The sequence below is a fragment of the Pelecanus crispus genome, chromosome 1 (assembly GCF_030463565.1).
Source record: "Pelecanus crispus isolate bPelCri1 chromosome 1, bPelCri1.pri, whole genome shotgun sequence".
In the NCBI taxonomy this organism is placed as follows: Eukaryota; Metazoa; Chordata; class Aves; order Pelecaniformes; family Pelecanidae; genus Pelecanus; species Pelecanus crispus.
Window position 1 is genome coordinate 166,052,760 of NC_134643.1, and position 23,425 is coordinate 166,076,184.

At 39.4% G+C, this 23,425-nt stretch overlaps 1 protein-coding gene across 1 annotated transcript in view; it reads right to left on the reverse strand.

The window, feature by feature from the left end:
* The window catches only part of PCCA (propionyl-CoA carboxylase subunit alpha), a 322,247-nt gene that overhangs the window by 51,346 nt on the left and 247,476 nt on the right, over positions 1 to 23,425 (reverse strand). The window contains exon 21 of the mRNA XM_075711566.1: positions 11,040 to 11,093. Coding sequence (XP_075567681.1) covers positions 11,040 to 11,093 — 54 coding nt within the window. The remainder of the gene's footprint in view (positions 1 to 11,039; positions 11,094 to 23,425) is intronic.

Here is a 23,425-nt window from a genome sequence, read left to right on the forward strand (position 1 = left end):
TCGGCCTCGATGGAATATTCCCACATCCTGTGCGGCACCGCTGTGTCACATACGCTGAAGCTCTTTGGCACGGGGGCAGTTTGTTTTCACTCTCCTTTCAATACTGCGGGCCTTTCCTTTTCATCTGCATTGCCCTGACCTCCCTTTTCTCCCTCCCTCCCCCCAATCAAACAATTATCATCAGATGCAGGAAGAACCTTGTTGTGGTTCGGCTGCTCATAACACAATTTGCTATGCGAATACTTCCTGTGCACCCTGCCAACATGGCATCTCTCCAAGACATAAGACTGGTGTTTGGGAGATGGTCACACAAGCATGATACTTCCTACTACAACTGCTCTGCCCTTCACCTGCCTTCGCCTTACTATGGGCAAGGGCTATAAATATCAAATGGCATGAATGAAACGAAGATGGACACTGCCTGTACCAGTTACGAGTGTTTGCAGCACTGTGGATTGCTGTCCTTCAGATAACCAGGGATGCACAAGTTCTTTGTTAAAACATCGTTAACGTAATTTTCAATGTACTTCACACAGAATAGAATTTATGTGAAACTTTAGTTTCACAAAAAGTGAAATAAACCGTCTGTTCCTGCCTGGTAAATTCAGTTCCCCTGTTATTTGCATAAAGTCTTAAATGAACACTGGGAAAATTTCCGGAGCTTCAAAATATTGATTGAAGGCTAATATTAGATTTTACATACAAGTAATAATCTGGACCTAGATACTGTTAGATACAATAGGGACAAAGGAAAGACTTTTGTCTTACAAGAGTCCCTGGTGTTCCCTGTCGGTAGTACTTTTGTGTTAATTCTAGTAGCTGTATGACTTGCTGAGACATAGCAATTTTTCTATAGTCTATTCTTGTCCTCATACTTCTCCTAAACGCTACTTCCAGAACAACGTCAGAGTTAATGTTGGATTAATAGTAACACCTCTCTTCTCAACCCATGTATCTCTCTAGCAAAAAAACCCAAGTATGCCTAAAATGCAGGAAATGCACAAGAGAAGCAATCTGAGAAAAGATGGAGAAGATAAACACGGCAGAAAAATCAAAGAAAGGATGACTAGAAAGAACAAATGAAACATGAAGAAAAAGAAGATTTGACATGGTATATGACAAAGTAATAGAAGACTTTGGTGATGAAGACAGGCGGACTGAACTTCATGTATAAAGCAATAAATCCTATCAAAAGAGACAACACAGAAGCACACCATTTTAAAGACAGCATAGTTGAATACATATTCTGGAGTCCATGAAAGGCATCCGGAAAGAGGAACTGAAACCCATTTTAGTTAAGAGACAAATGCACAGGCAAGGGTTTCGGTTGTGGGAACAAAAAAGTATTGAACACAAGTAGAAGCCAACTGAGCGCATGATGACAGCACTTAGAGCTCCACACTGGCTTCCTACCTGCTTCAAAGCACCGTACAGTGTGTTAAGTTTGACCTCTGACATGGTCTGGGAGTTGGCCTTTCCCTCAGTGATGGTCCTAGCAGTACAGATATTTTAGCTCATAGACAGCCAAAATGCAATGAAACAGAAAAGTAAAAAAATTAGAGTTATTTCATCAGTTTGCAAACTTAATTATGTATCCTACTGTTTACTCATATTTTGTCACATATTCTGGTGCTTTAACAATGGGAAAACAAAATTCACTAAGGTAATTTACAGGAATCTCTTTATTTGAACTTAGGATAAAACCCACAGTAATCATGAGCACTGTGTGGCGATATTTTCACTATTTAGGACAGGAAGTGAAAAATACCAAACACATCTAAAATTGCATTAGGGATTTGTGCAGACAGAAGGTAATTACACAAAGTGGACTTTGGCCAAGACTCTCAGAATATGAAGCGGTCTCAGAACCTTGTGGAAATTACCATGGGATCTTTAATGATAAGTGGGCTAAATCTTCGTTTAAATTGTCCTAAAAACGATGCTTTCTCTAATAGCACATTGTCCCTTTGCTACACGGATTGACAGCACCATCGTACTCCAAAATTAGATGGCATGTCCAACGCTACAGCACTCAAGTGGAAAAACAAAAACAAACAAACAAAAAAAACCCCCAAAGCATAGGCATTTAAAAAAATAGACCAGGAGTAGACATCTCAAGTGTTTCACATGCACAGAATTACTTGCTGTCTAATTTATTACAGATTAGTAAGAGATCCCTTATTTTAGGTCAGTGCTATGACAATGGAAGTATGCCAACATAACCTTGATTTTCTTAATTAGCATTTAACAAGAAGTTTGTCCTCCTCTAGAAATATTTCCTTCCATAAGGAAGAATAACCTTGAACAGAAGACAAAACTAAGCCAAGGAGAGGAGAAAAATGAAACCGAAGCTCCCGATATATTTACATGCCTTTAAAATATATTTATTTACATACCCTTAAAATGTAAATAAAATAGATCTGAGTAAAAAATGACTTAATCTCCCAGAAGCAAGCACAGCACTGTATCTGTATTCATAACTACTCAGGGGAAAACCAACCACAAAGAAGGTCCCTCTTTTACACATGCTTCCTACCACGGACGATGTGCTCATGTAACTCATTGTTTACCTACTCTGGAAACAAAAATGCCACGAAAAAGCAATCACAAGGCAGATGGCTGGTTTCACTAATCTGACCCTATTTCTTCCAAGTAAATCTAGTCTACAGTAGTGACGCCCCAAATAATCCACCATTCCTATAATACTTAGATTTGCATATTTAGGTTAGAAATGCCTGGCATCGATGGATTAAGATTTTCCCTCACTAAAACAATGCTTTGTCACAAATTTTACTCCAGAGACCATGCCGATTCTTAAACCAGATGTGTCCACACACTGAAAACCTGCGTGGAAGCATGCTCATAAAACATTCTTACCAATGCTCACCTCTATAGCTGCAACGCGTTTGGAAGTTTCCTTTTACTCTACTTAAACCCGACTGTAAAGAGCGACAAATGCAAAGATTCTCTCTGTAGCCGCCCCCATGATAACAGATGACAAGATGCAGCACAAGCTTCATCTCTTGCTAATTAAACGAATCAATTAAGAGACTATTGTTGCAACTGTGTAACTGCTGTTCTATAGTGGCAATAACAACCCCACGGGGAGGTCTTTTACTACATTAAAATGCTGTCCTCCACAACTCCATTTGATATTATTAGAAACAGTTTTTTGCGTCTTGCTGTCATATTAGTAGCAAAGGCAAATTATGGAAATATGCAGACCAGAATGGTCCCAGTATGAGATCAGGTTTGGTTTTCAGCCTCCAAGGGAACAATTGCTGAAATTCCAAAGTTCCCTAAAGTTCTTTAATGGAACTGATAAATCTATCAGCACAGCATCCATTTAGATTCTAGGTAAGGGTCACGTATTTGCATACTTTCCTGCTAAGCTGATACAATTCAACTAGATAAATTATCATATTAAGTTTACCCTCCTGAGTTAAACTGATGGAGTTCAAAATTGTTTTCGATGGTTGTCATTAATCGCTGTTACATCCTAAATGCTCACTTTGAAATCTAATTGTGCTGGTGTACCAAGGGTCATATTAATAGCATTTTTAATGTTAAATCTTTGTAAAACATGTTTATTTTACTGATATTACCACTGAAGCCTAGAAGACTAATGAAAAACAAAGTATATTTATTATCAATAAAAACTTCATTTAAAATTTACATTCAGAGATTTAGATTAGCTTTACTAACTCCATCATGCCTTTGTTTCATTAAGATTCCTGGTTAAGCTTCAAAGCCATATAAATTAATACCTCCTAAACAGTTCTTGGGTATATGCCAAAGTTGCAGCCATCAGAAAACTGTTTAAAAACGTGGGCTACACATATGTTTATTACTTGGCAGTAGACATCATCTTCAGAAGCAAACACTAGATCTTCACTATGAGGTAACAGTCTTGATACAGTTAAAAAAAAAAAACCCAACAATACTTCTTTGGCCAAACAAATAAACTAATAATTATTTCTACATTGGTAAGTCTTAGTCTACTGAAGGAAATCACTTGAGTTACCTTTGGGTAACCTGTCCACTTGTGTTCCAAGAAGTAACAGGCTAACCAACCAAGTTCAGTCTTTGTCCTTAAAGCACTACCGAGCTCAACAGGAAAGAAACTTGTTAAATGAAGTATGGAAAATCAGAAATCCTTATTTTTCCATTTGTTTATTTCTGAGAGATAAGGGGCATAACATCATAAGCAAAGACTACTACACTACAGATAGCACATGCACTACAGAATCCACCAACATTAAGGACATTCATGGGAATTCTGACCTACTTATGATGTTATCACACACCTTTTTCTCCGCAAATTAAAACTTTAATTGATAACAGAAGAAAAGGCCAAGATTAAAAATGAACAAATAAAAAGCAAAACATTAAAATCTAAATGTAATAGCCCATTTCCAGCCTGGTTTCATAAGAAAGCAAGGCTTGCAATCCAGGTTTCTGCATCTCAATCCCCGTTCCCAACTCATTCCATCTAATTAACCCATTTGCACCCACATACACTAGTTTAACCTGCTGATCAATTTCAACCAAATTTGAAGAAAACGTAGCTAAGCCCAACTACCTATAAGTACTGTAGGAACCATAATTATGTTTCCACAAATCTTCTGAAGAGCACTGGCTGTGTTAAGGAAACAGCCAGTTTACAGAGACCTAAATCCATACTCCAGCCGAGGGAAATTTGGCAGCAGCCAGTTGGCCATCCAAGAAGCACATATGCAGCTTCAGCTTCGCCTTGACAGCACCACCTCTCACTCAGGGAGGTCTCAGGCAAAGACTACAAGAAGTTATTCTGTGGGAACTTGTGGCATTTCTGGTTTCTTTTAAGTCACAGAAGCAAAATTCAGAAAGAACTCCAAGTGCTTTCTTATTTCTCTTTCCAAAGCAATCCTGAGCAAGATTCCCAAAATAATCTAAGTGATTTTAGGACATGGCTTTTGGTAACACTGGTATTTCTAAATCTCTCAGGCGCTTTTGAGTTTGCCCCCAATGGACAGCTTTAATATATTCACTATACCTTCTGCTTTAAAACATACAAATGAGACTTGAAATGAGAATGACATATGCAGCTGTGTGGTTGCACCTGATCATCCACATCAGGTGAGCTGGAACAATTCTCACTGACCAGTCCCAATGATGGGCCAAAGTATCACTACTTTCACAAATGAAATCCTTGTTGCATGAATTACCCACTTTCTGCAGAGTACTGCAGCAGCTTGTAGCCAGTCTCAGGATTCTCACCGCCCATGTTCAAAAGGGACTTGCAGAAGTTAATGCTTCCAGAAGCAACTGCGCATTTTTCCTAGTGACACCTCCTGCACTACTGAAATGCCGCTGACGATAGCTCTACTACTAGAAGCACTGTGGTTCACAATGCCTCCGAAGCAGGGTGGAAAGAAAAAATCCATACAACAGTAGAATTCCCTTTAGATCAGCAGGGACCCTAATCCTTCACAAGCCCTAAGGCTTGTGAAAAGGAAGAGTAAAAAAACCCATTTTTAAAAAAAAGACATTAGCTTGCAAAATAAACACCTACTGGACTACATTTATTTTCTTGTGGTTAATACTCTACATATCCCAATAAATACAACCTTTGTAACCTCTGCAGGTTTTCAACCCATGTTTGAAAGTCTGCATAAATCTTCAATATCTAGTTTCAGAAATGTCACATATAGAAAGAAAAGCAGAAAGAAAGAAAACCTGTTAAGAACCGCAATGATTTGTAAGGGTGAAAGCAGCAGGTTGTTAAACATTTGTCACTGTGAGCTAAATCAGACTCATACAGTCAAAGTTTCCATCTTTATTGCTATTTAATTGGTCTTTGTAAGAATGCAGGGAGAAAGAAAAAAGGAGGAAGCTGTCTGGAAGCTGATGAGATTATATACGGGCTGGAAAGTTCCAGGACAGCTTGTAAGCCTCAGTAATGGAGCAGAAAGTTGGAAGATTGCTGTTGAAGCAAAAGCAGACAAGTCATGGCAGGAGGGAGCGGGAAGGGGTACTGGCAGTGAGAAGTAAAGTTAGTATACTGACCGGTAGCTCCTAGGATTACCTTAGATATGTAAATGATGGATACGCAATAAGCCAGGAAGCAGAGGCAAAGATTTTGAGGAGTGCCTCTACGTAAAGCTCTCCATTTCTGACCAACTTCATAAACAACATACATAACTAATGGCCCTGATTGTGTATGAAACATCCTTTTGCCAATCTATCTGGAAGTAGCTAAAGGACAATCAGAAAGTCATTAATATTGAGTGATCACTACTGTACTAGAACATATGCCAACTACACTAAAAAGCATGGCCAGGGCTTGGCAGAGACTAGTTTTCCTAAATCCAGTGTTCTCAACCTGGAGTTTGCGGATCTGGTTGTGGCGGCGGGTCTCTGGACTATTTGAAATGGGCCTGCAAAAAGGCTGAAGAACAGAAAGCATAGCATTAACAGGCTATCAGTAATCATAAGAGAGCATAAACCTCCACAGCAAAACTTCAAATGTTTTGTAAATCAAAGGTGGCAAAAAGCACTCCATCAGGGATGAGACTGAAGCAATGGAAAAACCTCCAGTGAGAAGGCTGAACGAAGAAAATGGTGCTAGGAGACTCAGAAGCACCTAGAGACGGCTTGATCCTTAGGCCAGAGCAATTCCGCTCTGTTCCATGTGGGTTCCTATATTGTGTTCACCACTGAAGGAACATTGTCAAGTAATATACTGAGCAACATGACTAAGATCTGTCACATATATGTTCTTTCATCCTTCCCCAGAGGGAAGAAGTAACTGTTTTTCTCTGTATCGCTGCTCTGATGTTAGAGAACAGAACATCAAAGAAATGGCACAGAAGATGAGCAGAGGATAGTGAAATTTTCCACTGTGGCTGGGGACTTCTCACTCTCTGGGACTGTCTCTTTTGAAGAAAGTGTTCCACAGCAGAGCATCACTGTCAAGCATGGCCTGCAGCCCAAAGCTGACAATGACGTCACGGATGCGATGGAGCCAGGCCACTCGCTGCCTGAGCATACAGACAGTACTTCTTTATTCAGAATTCTACACAGAGGCCATTACACAGAGTCTAGAGTAAGTTTAATGCTTCCATAATGATCTGTAGTTCTCTATATACTTGCAGCTTTCTCAGTGTTAAAAAGGCTGCCTGCCCAGATGTATTTCATTGCTGAAGTCCAGCCGACAGAGGTGTGAATAACCAACCAACAACTGGGGCCATCAGTGGACCAGCAAAAAACATTCCTCTCACGTAAGAGAACAGGAGGTGGAATGAAGAGACAAGAGACACGACAAACTGCAGGCTGACTAGAAAGAGAGGAATGAAGGGTGGACTTTGGTCCTCTGAAAATACTACTCAAACATACAGGCTTTTGAACTGCAGCAGCTGAAGCAGAAGCTCTGTGTACAGATCTTAGCATTTTTCTATACAGCTTTATGTTTGTTACAAACCTATTTCTGTGAGCTGCCTACACACCGGAGACAACCCATAAAGGACTGCCTCCTTTTTTCCTGGTACTCTTGCTTTTGGGCACAGTTTTGGGCATTAATCTGAAGCATGGATTATCTTGTTTCCTTTTTCTTTGTACAATATACAGCACAGTAAGATTCTCTGGTGTTATGGCAATGGTATTAATAAATACACTGTCTGAATAATTCTAGCTTAAAGTGGCAGAATAGTAGGACTGCATCAGCACATAGTATCTAGTCGCATCCATCAGAGAGGAACAACGAGCAAAAACTCATATAAAGTCTCAATTACAGCAATAACCCATGGTCTGTTCTGAAATAATTTAATTAGGACTCAAAATATTATCATCCCGAGAAAATTAAACCAAAACAGTGTAGTTTTCCATTCACCAACCATTTCTTACAGCTAAAAGTATATAAAAGTTGCTTGCTCCTTGTGCAGAAACATCCTTGTATAGCCTCCAACAGCACGAGTCCTCTATCAGATCTGACACTCATAGCCCTCTACCAAAAAACAATTCTGAGAAAATAAGCTATCTAGTGCCACTACAATTTGAAGAGAAATGCTCAAGTAGCAAAGAATTTCTACTCATGGTCAGCAACAAACAAAAATATTATTACAAATCCACGCAGACCCCCAAATGATGCTAACAGTGTGCACTCAAAGCTATGACTTCAGTGGGGGAAGCAACATGATTTTTATTGTTCTCCTCTAAAACAACAGAAATATGCTGGCACACTAACAAAAACCCTTGTCCTACTGTCCACATGTTTACCGTATGTTATGCAGCAGAATTCCTACTAAACTGCTGCCTTTCTGCTGCAAAGTAGTTTTCTCTGTCCTTCACCTCGCTAACTGGGACAGCAAGGATGCTTCTAGTAGAGGAGCATACCTTTCACTTCTCCTCAGAGTGTTAGCTGGCTTCCTGAAGCAGGGGCTTGTGTTTTATCAAAACCCAGTAGCAGAATTGTTTCTACCATCCAATGTCAAAAAAATCAAGTGAAGCCATTTATCGAAGCTGATGCCCTCCTGACAAGCCAGGGAGCTGTGCTCCTGATCAGCTGGTTCTAAAAACACGTTCCGCTGGACAGGTGAGCGGTGTGTACGCTCAGTAGCACCACGCTGCCTGCCACCACTGAGGTGCCATCAACATTTGCCCCCGTCAAAAGTAATACAGAATGCTCAAAGCTATCCCTAACGTTTTCTACTACCAAAAAAAGAGCACAGCAATAACTTCACAAGCTGTTTATTATGTTGATAACAATACATTACAATAGAAATGAGCAATCAGGAGTTTCTTGCTGCTAAATCTTCCTTTGAAACACTTACTATCTTGACTGCACTTCTATGTTAGCAAAAGTTTAGTAAGATAAATGTAATGGTGAGCCCAAAATGTATTTCTAGGACCTTCATTAAGATGATATTCTTTTCTTTGTTTGAACATTTACATTTGTGTATATGCACACATACACAAGCAGGTACACGCATATAGGCTGTGTATCTATATGTGTAGGCAATTTGTAGGGGATGTTATTGTAAGCAAAACCCATCCTTCCCCCCCCATTACCTATGCTGAGCGTATTAAGTTGAAATCAGAAGAGTACAAGGATGGTAAAGGAGCAAAGGACAAATTAAATAAAGGGACTTAGGGGAAAGGAGAAGGACAGTAAGCTAGAGGAACTGATAGGAACACAGGTGCAGACTCTGGCTTGGATTTCGTGGGAAAACTGGTATCGGAGGAAACCCTGGGAAGCAGACTTCATTACTGCTTCTCTACCCTGCTCGCTGAAGTTCTCTCTCTGGGTTTGATCAGCTAGACGTGCATAATTTATATTAAATAAAAAATTGTGGCTAGAGTACTACAGGCTTTTCTGTTTAGTCCTCTTGAGAATTTTAGTTGTAATCACATACTTGATTTCCCAAAATAACTAGGATCCAATAAACGCACATGATCTAGTCAGTAAGATCTGATATATATTACAATCCATTAGCTGTTTCATCATCATTTTTCTAAAGCTAAAAGCACATCAATACTGCACTCTCTTTTGTCTTCTTTTGCTGTTGCACAAGGCCCAGTACAAGAGTTCAAGTCTGTAAGTGAGACTCCGGGGCACTTCTAACATATGAATACAAAATGTTTTCATATCTAACTTAACAAGAAATTTAATTTTTAGTGTCACTAAATACACACTTAATCAGAATTTTCTCTGCTACAGCACCTACTTACAGGGAAGTGATTAAAATCTTTCCATTATTATCTTATCGAGTCGCATTTGTGTTTACATCTTATCTACTTGGAGTAATTCTTTTCTTCTCACACAAAGACTATCAGATCAGTCAGCTAGCAGCAATCTCGCATATGCAGGATGCCACTCCAGAGCCAAAGCATCCTTACAAGTACAACAGCGCAGAACAAAACTTTTATTTTATGTCTTATTTGTAACCGCCGCTCTGCTTGATATTGAATAAGACAAATAAATGTATATGCATATGTAGAGATATATTTACAGAAGCAAAAAATATTAGGGGCACTTTTCATCTTTAAAAAACATCAGGCAAGTCTACAGGTATTCTTGTTAAGTTTACTCTTACCGTGTTATACCTCCCAAAAAATGGCTTCACAGGACTTGGAGAACTAATCACAAGTAAGTGGAATGACAGCATTATCATATGCACTCAATCTACTTTTGTCCAAAACATATAGTGCACAGAGACTTCAGGACTAAATTCTAACGGGAACGTTTCATTCCCAGGCTTTTGACTGGTAATGTCACTACAGAGAAACCTGTTGGCAGCAATCAGGACAACTTACTTTAGAGCATATTTCAATTTTATTTCATTTTCAGAACTATTTTTATGTGCGTAAGGAACTTGGAAAAATTCAATGACTGCATTTTAATCACGCAAATCATGGAATTTGATGCTGCTTCAATCACATGTATGTTTATAAACATCCAGCACCTAACATAAAACTTTAGTTTCTATAGTATACGTGACTGCTCAAGATAATAGCACAAGAAAAATCCATTTTATTGAGTAAATTCTGTCCAGTTGTGTAAAATTTGATTAGGATTTTAAACGTACTTCCCTCCAACAAACAGAATCTGGGAGAAGCACAGAACACTTTGCATCACTATACAGTCTTTTTATAAGACAGTTACTGACCCGCCTCTGGGATATGAGGGTATGCAGTACGGTGAAGCAACAGAGATCAGAAAGTTGAGGTGGTGGGGAAGAGTGGCTTTGATCCTGATGTGGATCAAACCTGAGTATGTTGCAATAAACTTACAAGTCTACAACCAGTTACCCTTAAATCCCTTATAAATGAAACAGAGGCAGACTTGAATCAATTGAAGAGTGGAATGCAGATACTGTGCACCATGCCTTGGAAGCTTCAGAAATTTGACTAAATTCAGCTGTTAAGCTCAGAATATTTACACATAATACTAACCTTCAGAAAGACAAGCATAAATGTGCTGCCAGTATAATTTACCTTTTTTCTGTTTAGATTATGTTCTTCTACAAACATAACTCTTGACGATAGTTATACATACTTACCACTGTGCCTAGAAACTGAATGCTTGTATCTCCAGAGGCATTCCGAGAAAGCCGCTGAAAAAAACAGATGTAAAAACTGATTAGAACCTTCTCCGGAATTTGAAACCATTCCATTTTCTTTCTGTCACATCACTGTAAAGTAATCAAAACAAACTGAGTACACAAAACTATACATAAAACAGATAAAATATAATAATTTCCTTCAAGAATTTCAGTACTAGAAGTCTAACTCATACTTCAGCTCGGATTTTGGTTTTGTTTCAGTCAACTCAATAGAATTTATTTCTGAAGAAAAATGAAAACAAATACGGCCAAATATAAGACAGAACAACCTTGGGCTTGCAGAAAGATTAATGTCATGAATAATGAGGCTTTCGCCATCTCTAAACATTTGTGATTCTGTATTCCTGTTACTCACATTTAGTATTACCTTCATTCTCTCCTAATGAGAGACATTTTAATCTCTTTTTAAAATGCAAACCTCCAATGATGCTACTTTGAAAAAAGGGGTAAAAAATGACCTTATGAAATGTCTGGTCACCTACTGCGGCTCAGGAGTTGATTGAAGTTATTAAACAGTCTTCAAATATTACATTGTCAGTAAGCCACAAGACAATGCAAAAGAAAATGTTATTGCTTTAACACAGTATTATCGATAATCTGAATATGCAAAACACACAAAGAATTCTTTCTTCTTGTGAATCGTCTCCTCCTTCAATGTTAAAAGTTTCTTCTCCCTTTTTCTTCCTGCTGTTAAATTACAGCACGTATAGACCCAAAATCAGGGCCCTAGTCACAGACCGCAGCCCTAATACTTACACAATGCCATGCGTACATACGAGTACAGAAGCACAGATTTGAGAAGGTGAGTACAAATTGCAAACAAAGAGCTGCACAGAGATCTTCAGCATTTTAAGGACAACGAAACGTAGGAACAGGACTGCAAATCATCTTGAGAGATTATTCTAGTCTAGTACCCCCGGCAGAATCAAAACACACCTGTGTCACTCCCAAACGATGTGTGTCTAACCTATTCTTAAAATCTTTCGCTTGCAGAGATTTCACAGTCTCCCTCGGCAATTTATCCCAGCGTTCAGCATCCTTATCATTATGAAGTTTTGTCATAGTTATCTGACTAAAATAACCCTTACTGCAACGGCAGCACATTAATTCTCCTTCATCACAGACGGGAAACACAGATTATTGCCTTTCTTTTTACAGCTACCTACAAGTATGTTGTGAAGAGCCATTATCACAGCTCCCTTTAGCCTTGCCTTCTCTAGACTAAGTGAGAAAGTGCTATACAACAATAGCTAGATATCCCCCGAAACAATTTTAATAGCAATAAATTAAATCCTGGTCCCTTTTCAATAATGGTGCATATTCCTCAGCTACACTTTATGAAGTAATAATTACTACAGCCCAAACATGCTTATTTTTTGACTTAACAGGTCACACACTGACACTGCAATCTGTACAATCATATGAAAACAAAGGATGATGTGCCAAAGCCTGACATATTTCAACAATAATGATTAATGGAATGGAAAATATGGGAAATAAAATTTCATACAAAACCTGGCGTTTACTTTTATAAAGGAAACAGGAATATACACTTTTCCCACAGTCTAGGATAAACACAATCAGGTTTTGGAAACCACAAAGAAGAACAAAGTACCGGCTGCCTACAATGAATGAGCTGCATGCCAAAACAAACAAGTCCCAACCACTTGATAAGCTGTCAGAAAATGGCAAGCCGAAAAAAATTAAAGGATTTAATTTCTTTTTTTCCTGGAATGCCCTCCACCCTTGTTAGAGTTCTGTCACTTATTGTGCTACCCTTTTGTCCACTTTCAAGGGTCATTAGAGACCTTTTCATGTCCTAATAAAAATTCCTTTTTTTTTTTTTGGCTAATCTCCCCATCACACAGAAAAACACAACTTAAAAAACAAAACAAAAAGAAAAATAGAGCCCTTTTGTCATTTTCTTTAAAGGCTTTTAAAGTAAAGCCAGGTATCTTGACAACTTGACTTATTTTGCACAACTGAAAACTAAATCATTAAAGTATTTCCTCACACAGATTCCCTTTATTCATAATTAAATAAGCTATAATGGCAATAACCAAGCCCTTTCAAAATAATTTAATAAAGCCAAATGTATATTTATATCAAGAAGGCACATTCTAAAGCCATAGTCTCAAGACAAGACAAAGATATAAGCAGCTTTTTTCCTGCCCTGACGCTGTTGAAGTGCACTGGTGTCACAGTATAGTAAATCCTCACTGCTACTGTTTGCTGTGTCCAAAATACAAAGCATTACATTCAGTTGTCGACAGCATCAAGAGTCAGCATCAGCACTAAAATCCATTTCTTGAATTAACAGCCGGGTTGGGGGGAATAATGGGGAAGGTGAGGAAAACAGTTAACAAACAGAGAGAAAAAGAAATTTCCTTTCTGGGTATATTTCAAAAAACAAAAACAAGAAAGAAAGGTAGAGAAATACTCCAAGTCACAAAACATATGTTACATCAAGACCAAAAAGAGAACTGCCAGGCTTTTGAGAACCATGTTACAAAAGAAGTCAGCACATTATCATAATTAATGTTTCAAATTACAGTTGTAAATAAATTTCAGCTGTTAGATGTGATTAGATTTTTTGAAGCATATTGAAAGGAGTTATTTCTGTTCCACTGGTGGGCTTGTGTTTCTGGGATTTGTAAATGTAATTGATGTTTTCAAGAAAATGAAAGGACATGGTTAACAATTATTCTTTTATTTTCCACCTCTTTAGAAAAAGGACCAGTCTCCAGTTTCTCTTGTAAAGTTAGATATTTACATATTCTATACCTCATAATAGATGGTTTCATATTGCATGTGATAGCAGGAAAGTAATCAAATAGAGGTAGCAAAAGAGAGTAGCTAATTATATGCATTGTCATTGTTTTCCTAATAAATTGCAAATTATTTACTAGGAGGTTTACACCAAAAAGCAAGGGAAGTCTTCCATTTGAACAAAGACAAAACAACACTGTATGTTTACCTGCCAATACAGTAAAATTACATTGTTGGCATCAATTACATGATCTTAGACATAACCAATGCTCTTCAGGTTGATTCAAGGGATAGAGCTTCAGACTAACTTAATTAGCATAGTATGAGTTAAAAGTATAATTTTTTTTCCTTATGAAAAAGTAACAAGCTAAATCAAATCTGAAAAAAAAAAAAATTACAACTTCAAAAAATCCATCTGCAGTCTCAAAGCTGTCAAATGGGTGTGAGTGTTACATAAATATTATATGTATTTTTACACACACAGGTTACAGTATGCTATACTGCATATGCTATGTATATACAAACAAAATGCTTATGTACACATGTAAAAATAGACAAGTGTATACAATCATACAAAGTGCATTTGATTTTCCTCCTCTATCTTAAGTGTATGTTATACCACAGTCATTTCACAAATAATCGTTTTAATCTGTAAATCTCAGTAAATTACCAGAGGTTAGTGTGATACGACTTTAAAATCTTCTGCTTTGCCATAGAAAATTATTTCCACTTAGTTGGGTATCAATGATCTATTCATTGTAAGATGCAGTAGGGTTACAATCAGCTTTGCATTAAGCCTGCAGTGGATGAGCACTTGCAGAAAAAAATGATAACAACCTTTACATGAAGAAGGATAAAGAAGCTCAGCCAAACATAAAATATATATTATTGAAAGAGATTCTAAACCAACATAGACATTATTAGACAACAACAAGATCTCAGTGTATTTTCCACAAATCTTCTGGTATCTTGGGCTCTCCAAGCTACTGGAGGGGAGCAGCTGCAGGGAAGGAACGATACCAAAACAAAGAAACTCCAACAGACCAAAAGCAATTTTTTTGCTTTGCTTACAAATGAAAAAGTAATGTGTCGAGTGAAAATGAGTATGAACTGGCAAAGGAAATCATGTATTAAAGTTTCCCAAACACATTTATCTTGAACTACTATACACCACCTTTGTTTGTTTGAAGTAAAGCTGGAGACCATTTGTTACAGAAAATGTACAGATTGTCACTTGGCCAACGTTTTTTGCAACTTTTGCAAGCCAGGGCATGACTACATTAACAGCTGGACAACATGTATCAGACTATACAGAACAACAACAACAAAAAACCCCACAAGAAACAAACAAAAAAAAAATCCCAGAAAACCCACTGATAAGTATCTAAAATCATTACAGAAGACTATTGATAAAATTTTGAGTGAAACACTGTGTGGTTTCCCAGCATGGTGCTGGTTTTCAGAATGCAGTTCTTGCAGCCCCTATTGCTTCATCTCAACTGCTCACTACCAGAAATTCTGAACAGCTCATGCCATGAATTTCAAATGGAGAATGCTATCCACTTTTTTACTAATATTTACAAATTCTTAAAAATTCAACCTAGCAAAACACAGGCCAGAATCATCCCCAGACAGGTTCATTTAAAAACCAAGTTATTCCCACACTAGGAAGTCAGGGGAAAAAATACAGTATTTTACCTTGTAAAGTTATAGCAGATTCATCTGCTAGTACCTCATCTATGAGGTTTTGTGTACATGAGGGCGCTTGGAAATCTGGAAAGCTCCATCATCCACCCATGTCACTCCCATCTTAATGGTTGGACTGGATGATCTTAAAGGTCTTTTCCAACCTAAACGATTCTATGATTCTATGATCTTTGGAGTCCCAAGGTTGGGTCAGAGAAGAGGAGAAAGCTGCAGAAGCAGCTGTGAAACCATGAAGTCATCTTCCAGTCAAAATGTGAGGACTGGTTTGGTTTTATCAGTCTCCTTTTCCCTCTCCTCCTAAAACCTCTGCAGAAAGCAGAACTTCATTTCAGCACTCCCCTTCCACTGTGCAAAATCCCAGTCCAGAGTCGTGATCCCCGACCAGCAATGTGACCAAGACGTCTTGTACTTTGGAGACTGCCCGCACTGCGCTATACGTTCAGACTTGTACAGCCTCGCAAGACTTTCCACTTAGGGGATCGCTACTTTTGTCACAATTTAGTGTTCTCCACTGGTAGTGCCATCATTTTCTCCCCTTAGTGTATTAAACTACAGATGGAAACTTAGCTCGATTTTGAGTGCTGCTCTACCCCTAGCTATTATCAGTTTTACGTTGCACTTCACAGTAAATGAAGCCTCAGTTAGCTGTTCTTCCTCAGGGCACGTCCACATTCTCCAGCTTCTTACAAAAGCAGCAGTCACCCAGTGGGGAACGAGATGATCAAGTCCCGCTGTGTATGAAGCATTTCGACATGGGAAAGATTTCTAAGACTGGCTTAAGCGGTACTAGGCTGAAGTAGTCTTTCCTTTTAAAAGGGATTCTGCCAGGATGCTGAGATACTGGCCTCCCCGGCACCTGTCGCAAGCTACCTCAGTCCTTTCCCAGCGACTAAACAGAATCTGTTTCCAAGCAGTACAAACACAGATATTAAACACAGCACGAATGGCTTACTGGGCATCAATCCACATAAAGAAACTGCAGCTTTATAAGAGGCTGAGGCACCATATTATTGTATGGTTTATTATATTTAGATTGGATATTAGGAAAAATTTCTTCACGGAAAGGGTAGTCAAGCATTGGAAGAGGCTGCCCAGAGAGGTGGTGGAGTCACCATCCCTGGAAGCGTTCAAAAAATGGGTAGACGTGGCACTTTGGGACATGGTTTAGTGGGCATGGTAGTGTTGGGTTGATAGTTGGACTCATTGTCTTAGAGGTCCTTTCCAATCTTAATGATTCCTAGTTTTTACTTTCATTATAAATAATCCAGCCACCAAGCCAGGAAACATGAAATTGCTACTCTACCCTTGATTGGTTTAGTGGTGGACTTGGTAATGTTAGGTTAATGGTTGGACTGGATGATCTTAAAGGTCTTTTCCAACCTAAACGATTCTATGATTCTTAGACTTAAGACTTTTAAAAGAACCAACGCTCTCTTAATGCCTGGAATTTAATTACAGTAGGTGACTTAGGAATTTCTGTCCTCCCATAAACAGAAAACGGAAACACAGATCCTTCCCAATATTTCTTTAGGTGATATCCAATGTTAATGTCACTTGTTACTTCTTTTTGCCAACTTTTAGAGATGCAAATGTTTAGTAATAATACCACTGCAGTATTGCTATTTATATATACACATAGAGCACCTTCAAAGGATGCCCACGTGCTCCTCTAACCTTCTGAGGTAGGCAGACGTTATAAAGCAGTGGATGCGAGGCTTTACAATGAAACAAACCAACCAAAAAAAAACCCACAGGAAAGACTGTTTATTTGGTGTTGGTAAAGAATGACTCTAAAATACATTTACTCCAGCCCAACATTTCCAGCTATTTACAATTATTTACAACAATGAAGAGTTTAGTCCTCCCTGTGAACATCTAAATTTTCACTGTTATTACGTTAAATCACAAAACGGCTAAGACTTTTAGAAACTTTACCCTTGTTTTGACATGCTGTAATCTGTTTTGGTCTTATAGGGGGACACCATGCAGGCAGTACACTGCCATGTGATTCTAGATCTGATAATGTTTATGACTGCCCTGAGACAGACTCTTTGCAGGATCCATAGTCCCTTCTTGCTCTCTGATGTCCCTCCTTTTCCTTCCCCTTTGCTCTCTGAATGCGTTATGTTATCATATTCAAGAGAACCATTCCTTGTCTTTCAAGGTTTAGATATCATAAAATTACAATGTCTGTCAACAACTGAGTACAATGCTTTGGTCTTTGGACACACACAGAATCCTTACAGTCATTCATCCTGAATATTGTCTGTCATTAAAATTTATAGCTCCTTTGGAAAAAAAATATGGCATAAGATACTGTGACAACTAACATTATTTGATTAACCCCTTGAGTAGCACCAGGATATTACTAATCCCATTAGGTTAAAGAAAGGGAGAAGTATGTTGTTTGTAGATAGGGCTTTATTGTGGGAGACCTCTCTCTGAAAAATGGACAATAAATTCCAGAGGGATTGATTGGGCATAGGAGTTGATCACTCATTTCCTTCCTGGCTGAAAAAAAAAAAAAAAATTCATTTTCATGAAAGAATCAGTAAGGGTGGCAGTACGTGCTTTTTGCTTGTGCTGTTCAATTAAAAAAAAAAAAAAAAAAGGCAACAATAATCTGTAATTTCATGATCTTTTATTTCTTTGAATTTCCCCCTTCCCTTCACATATTCTCCATGCAAACCATGGGCAAAAGTGTGGAGTCAGCCTTGAGTTAAACTGATTTCACACAAATTGCAGACCGCTCATGAGATTCAGGTAATTGCTATTTAAAGTAGACATTAATACAAATACTCTGATATGACAGTAAAGGATATCCGATATTTTTAAAGGCTTCATGATTCAGGAGCTGGGCATACTGCTGTTGTATAGGCATACACGTATTCAAGGCTTATTTTAAAAATTAACAATTTTTAAAATGTTGACAAATACCCATGTCAATGAAGCCATAAATGCAATATTTGTTCTAATACGCATTATTGGCAATTACAGCAAAAAGCAGCAGAAAGGCCAGCTTTTGTACACCCTCCTTTTCCCTACAACCCTTGGAAATAAAAGAAGTCTCAGTCCTTCCTTAGGTCACCCATGACCAAACAATGAAACCTAAGTGGTACAATTACTAATTTTCTTGTACAGAATCTTTCAGTTGAATTATCTAATAATTATCTAAAGCAGACCACTCAGTTTTTTCCAAGTACACCTAGGACATATGCATTAAATCATGTATGCTGATGAAGTGGCAGAATTCCTTCTAACTATGACTTTTCTCTGCTTCTGTGTCTGGTCCTTTGGGAAGGATCCACCTCCACCCACAAGAACAGCTATGTTGTTTGCCAAGGGCGACACCAGGACCTCAATATCTGTGCTCTAGAATGTGGCACAGCTTCAAAGTTTCCTGGTAAAGCCTCCTTGCCAAGAGTTTATCTTTTTCTTCTTTGCCCACATGGTTTCCCTCCCCTTCCCAGCCATTACCAACCAGAAGTGATAATTCAACAGGAACATCAGCTCCATGCTTGGTTTTGGTCAAAAAAGCCAAAGGAAACATTTGACATTATTAATGAGAAGAGAGAACAAATCAGTGAACACCATTAGGTTATGGTAGAAGTCTAAGTTTTGCCAATGCTTTTAACACTAAGCACAGTTCTGATCCCCCCAGCTCAGAAACAAGATAACACAAATGGAAGATGTTCAAGAGAGCGACATAAAGACAGGCTTCGCTGCAAGGAACAACTCTGCAACACTGAAAAGAGGCAACTGAGTGAGGATACAAGCAGCATGGACACAGTGGGTAAGGACCAACTGCTCATGGTCTCTTCCAATACAAGAACTAGGAGAAATTCAAATGAAGCTAAAGGATACTGTCACAGCAATTATTAGTCAATGATAAGGCTACACTAAGCAACTTGCCAAGATCTGTGGTTCTCTTTGTGCAACCACAGGGAAAGAAGTAACAACAATAACAGTGCCCTGACCAAGAGATATTAATACTTCCAAAAAAAATTTAGAAGCCTGAAATACAGCAAGGCATACTACACTGTACGCAGTAGGCTTTTGTATTTGTCTTCTACTTGGGATATTTGAGTCCTTGTTTGTACTTGTCTCAAATGCCAAGAGAGCATCAATTGAGGTGATAAAAATCAGTTTCTCTGTATCATATCCACTGATCATTTTCGGAGTTTCAAGGCTGAGCTCTGTTTTCTCAGATGACCGTGCCTGGATGAGCAAACAGGAAAACACGGGCAGCTTGTGTTTCTATACCGCTAAATGAAGGAGGACCATGGACTGATGCCTGGTCCTAAAGCCAAATGGCAATGACTATCTCAGTCCCACTGCTTGGGTCTATACAGCATCGTATAAATCCATACCAGATTTGTTTAGGTCAGCCATAATTGCAACAGGCTGAAACAAAGCCGACGAGTGAGCTACCAATTAATCAATACAGGCCATCAGTAATCCAGTGCTAGGGCTTATACTCTGGCTTTTCTTTACCCAACAGTATAGCTATTTGGATATAGTATATCTATGTCTGCCCCTGTTTGCAAATCATTCTCTGTCCCTCTTCCAGAGACAACCTAGCAAAAATAATTCTGAAATCATGGGTAAATGACAACAGCAGAGTCTATGCAGTAACTGCACAGCACTAAAGAACGGACTGTCAAGCAGTCTTCATGTACACTGCTCATTAAAGCTTCCCAAAATCATTTTTAGGGTTTAAGAGAATGAATGTGCTGAAAGTAATGGTACTTTAGACCTGAAACCTATATAATATATCATTATCACAGATTACATCTGAGATCTCAAAACAGTAGAAAAAAAAATATATATATAGGTAATTTTTCTAAAAAAAATTACACATGTTTGAAAAAAGTCTCCACGGGGTTGAAGGAAATGAATACTTGGGCATAGGCTTTGTTCTCCTGTCAGACATTTCCCAGAATGTTAGACATTTCCCAGGAACAAAGGCTTCATAACCTACAGCATTTTCATTTTTTTTGTTCTTATAAACCAAAATAATAATCAAAAGAAACATTGTATCAGAGAAGCACTTAAATTTGTCATATCCCAGGATGTTGAATATACTCCTCCTGCTGCAATTGTTGATGCAATAAATAAATTAAATGAAAAAATAATAAGTGTCCTGGTTTCGGCTGGGATAGAGTTAATTTTCTTCCTAACAGCAGGCATAGTGCTGTGTTTTGGATTTAGTAGGAGAAGAATGTTGATAACATGCTGATGTTTTTAGTTGTTGCTGAGTACTGCTTATGCTAGTCAAGGACTTTTTCAGCTTCCCATGCTCTGCCAGGCGCACAAGAAACTGGGAGGGGGCACAGCCAGAATAGTTGATCCAAACTGACCAAAGGGCTATTCCATACCATATGACGTCATGCTCAGTATATAAACTGGGGGGGGTTGGCCGGGGAGCAGCGATCGCTGCTCGGGAACTGTCTGGGTATCGGTCGGCGGGTGGTGAGCAATTGCATTGTGCATCACTTGCTTCGTGTATCATTATTATTATTATCATTATTATACTGTTACTATTAGCATTACTATTTTACTTTATTTCAATTATTAAACTGTTCTTATCTCAGCCCAGGAGTGTTTCTCACTCTTACTCCTCCAATTCTCTCCCCTATCCCATCGGGGTAGGGGGAGTGAGCGAGCGGCTGCGTGGTGCTTAGTTGCTGGCTGGGGCTAAACCACGACAGTCCTTTTTGGCGCCCAACGTGGGGCTTGAGATAACAACAGATTAATCAGAGTGTATTAAGGAGTCTGTTAACAGTTGCCGGTCACGATATTAGTTCTTCTGATCTGCACCATGTTCTTTTTTTTGCAGCACGCGTTAAAGCTTGCTGTCAGTTTGTGTAGTGTGCTATGCTCTGCAGTGATTCATGATCTTTTGCTTGGGAGGTTCCTTATCAAAGCCCTGACCTTGAGCATTCTTTGGTATTTGGGTTTCATACAGAAGTCACTACTGTACTTCGGGTACTACCTCATAGAGAGAGTTAGCAATTATACTTCTTACTCTGAGAGGCTTGTTGTGGAGGAAATACAGAATGGCACCTTTGCTGCTTTCTTCTATGATGTTTCCTCCTTCATTACAACAACTTTCCTGTATCTTGAACACCCCTGGGCTGTTAAGATACTTCTATTGATAATTCTTGGGAATGTTGTTTCCATTTTGATAAAGGTCAGTAAGCAGTTTAAAAATACCATCCAGAGATCTACCCCAAGGCTGGATAGTTATGAGTGGCAGGGTGTGTGGGATTGTATGCGCAAGTACCTAGGGCAGTGGGGACCTCCAGTGTTTTGGAACTTTACCCCTGAACAAGTGCAGAATCCTGAAGAACTAGTAAAGTATTTGGAAGAAGTATGTTCTCACCCTGGCAACTCCAAAGAGACACAACTCATTGCAACATGCTGGGGACTGGCCCATGCTTATAGAGCCCTGTTTAACACTATTCAGTACCCTCAAGGGAAAGAGAAGGTCTCTGGATCTGATGACAAAACAACAGGCACTGTGGCTACTCCAACCACAGCCACAAGCACTGCAGCTACTCCAACACCCACCACAGGCACTGTGGCTACTCCAACACCCACCACAGGTACTGCAGCCACTCCAACCCCAGTGGCAGGCACTGCGGCTAAACCAGAGAACCAACCTGCACCGGTATCAGTTGCCCCTATACAGAAGAAGAAATACACGAGGAAATCAGTTCGTTTAGTAAGGGATGAAGATGAACCAGGGCCATCACGAGAACCAGAGGAGGAAGAACCCATAAATGAGATGGTGACCACCCGATCCCTATCCCTGAGTGAGCTGCGAGATATGCGAAAAGATTTCGGTCGTCATCCAGGCGAGCACATCATCACCTGGCTGCTCCGATGCTGGGATAACGGGGCCAGTAGCCTGGATTTAGAGGGTAGGGAAGCCAAGCAGCTGGGATCCCTTTCCAGGGAAGGGGGCATTGACAAAGCAATTGGAAAAGGGGCAAAACCGCTCAGCCTCTGGAGGCGACTTCTGTCAAGCGTGAAGGAAAGGTATCCCTTCAAGGAGGATGTTTTATACCGCCCAAGCAAATGGACCACTGTAGAGAAAGGTATCCAGTACCTGAGGGAATTAGGCGTGCTGGAGGTGATTTACAGTGACCTGAATGATGAGCGGTTAACCAAAGACCCAGATGAAGTCAGGTGCACACAATCCATGTGGCGGAAGGTGGTACGGAGCGCACCAGCATCGTATTCCAACTCGTTGGCAATACTAGCCTGGAAAGACGACGAGGCACCAACGGTGGATGAAGTGGCTAGACAACTCCGGGACTACGAAGAAAAGCTCTCTTCCTCCCTACGGGCCTGTGTCTCGGCTGTGGAAAAACTGTCTGAAAAAATATGCCAAGAGTTCCAACAACTCAGAGAGGATCTGTCCTACTCCCCACCTGCACGGACCAGTGTCTCAGCCATTAGGAGTCAACGTCCCTATGCTCAAGAGAGAGGATATAGAGGATACACACCACGGGGCACCCTGTGGTTTTACCTGCGTGATTATGGAGAGGACATGAGAAAGTGGGATGGAAAACCCACCTCAACCTTAGAGGCACGGGTGCGTGAGTTGCAAGGAAAAACTATTAGAAAAGGCGGTGCTCCCAGGAAAATTGCAGCTCCAGTTTCCAGTGAGCAGTTCCCGAGACAGAGTAAGAGGGCTAATTTTACTTCCGACCTTGATCAGGGGACTTTTGATTCACATTTACAGGAAGTGAACAACGAATACTGTGACCAGTGTTAGAGGGGCCCTGCCTCCAGCCAGGTGGAGGAAAGGGACAACCGGGTTTACTGGACTGTGTGGA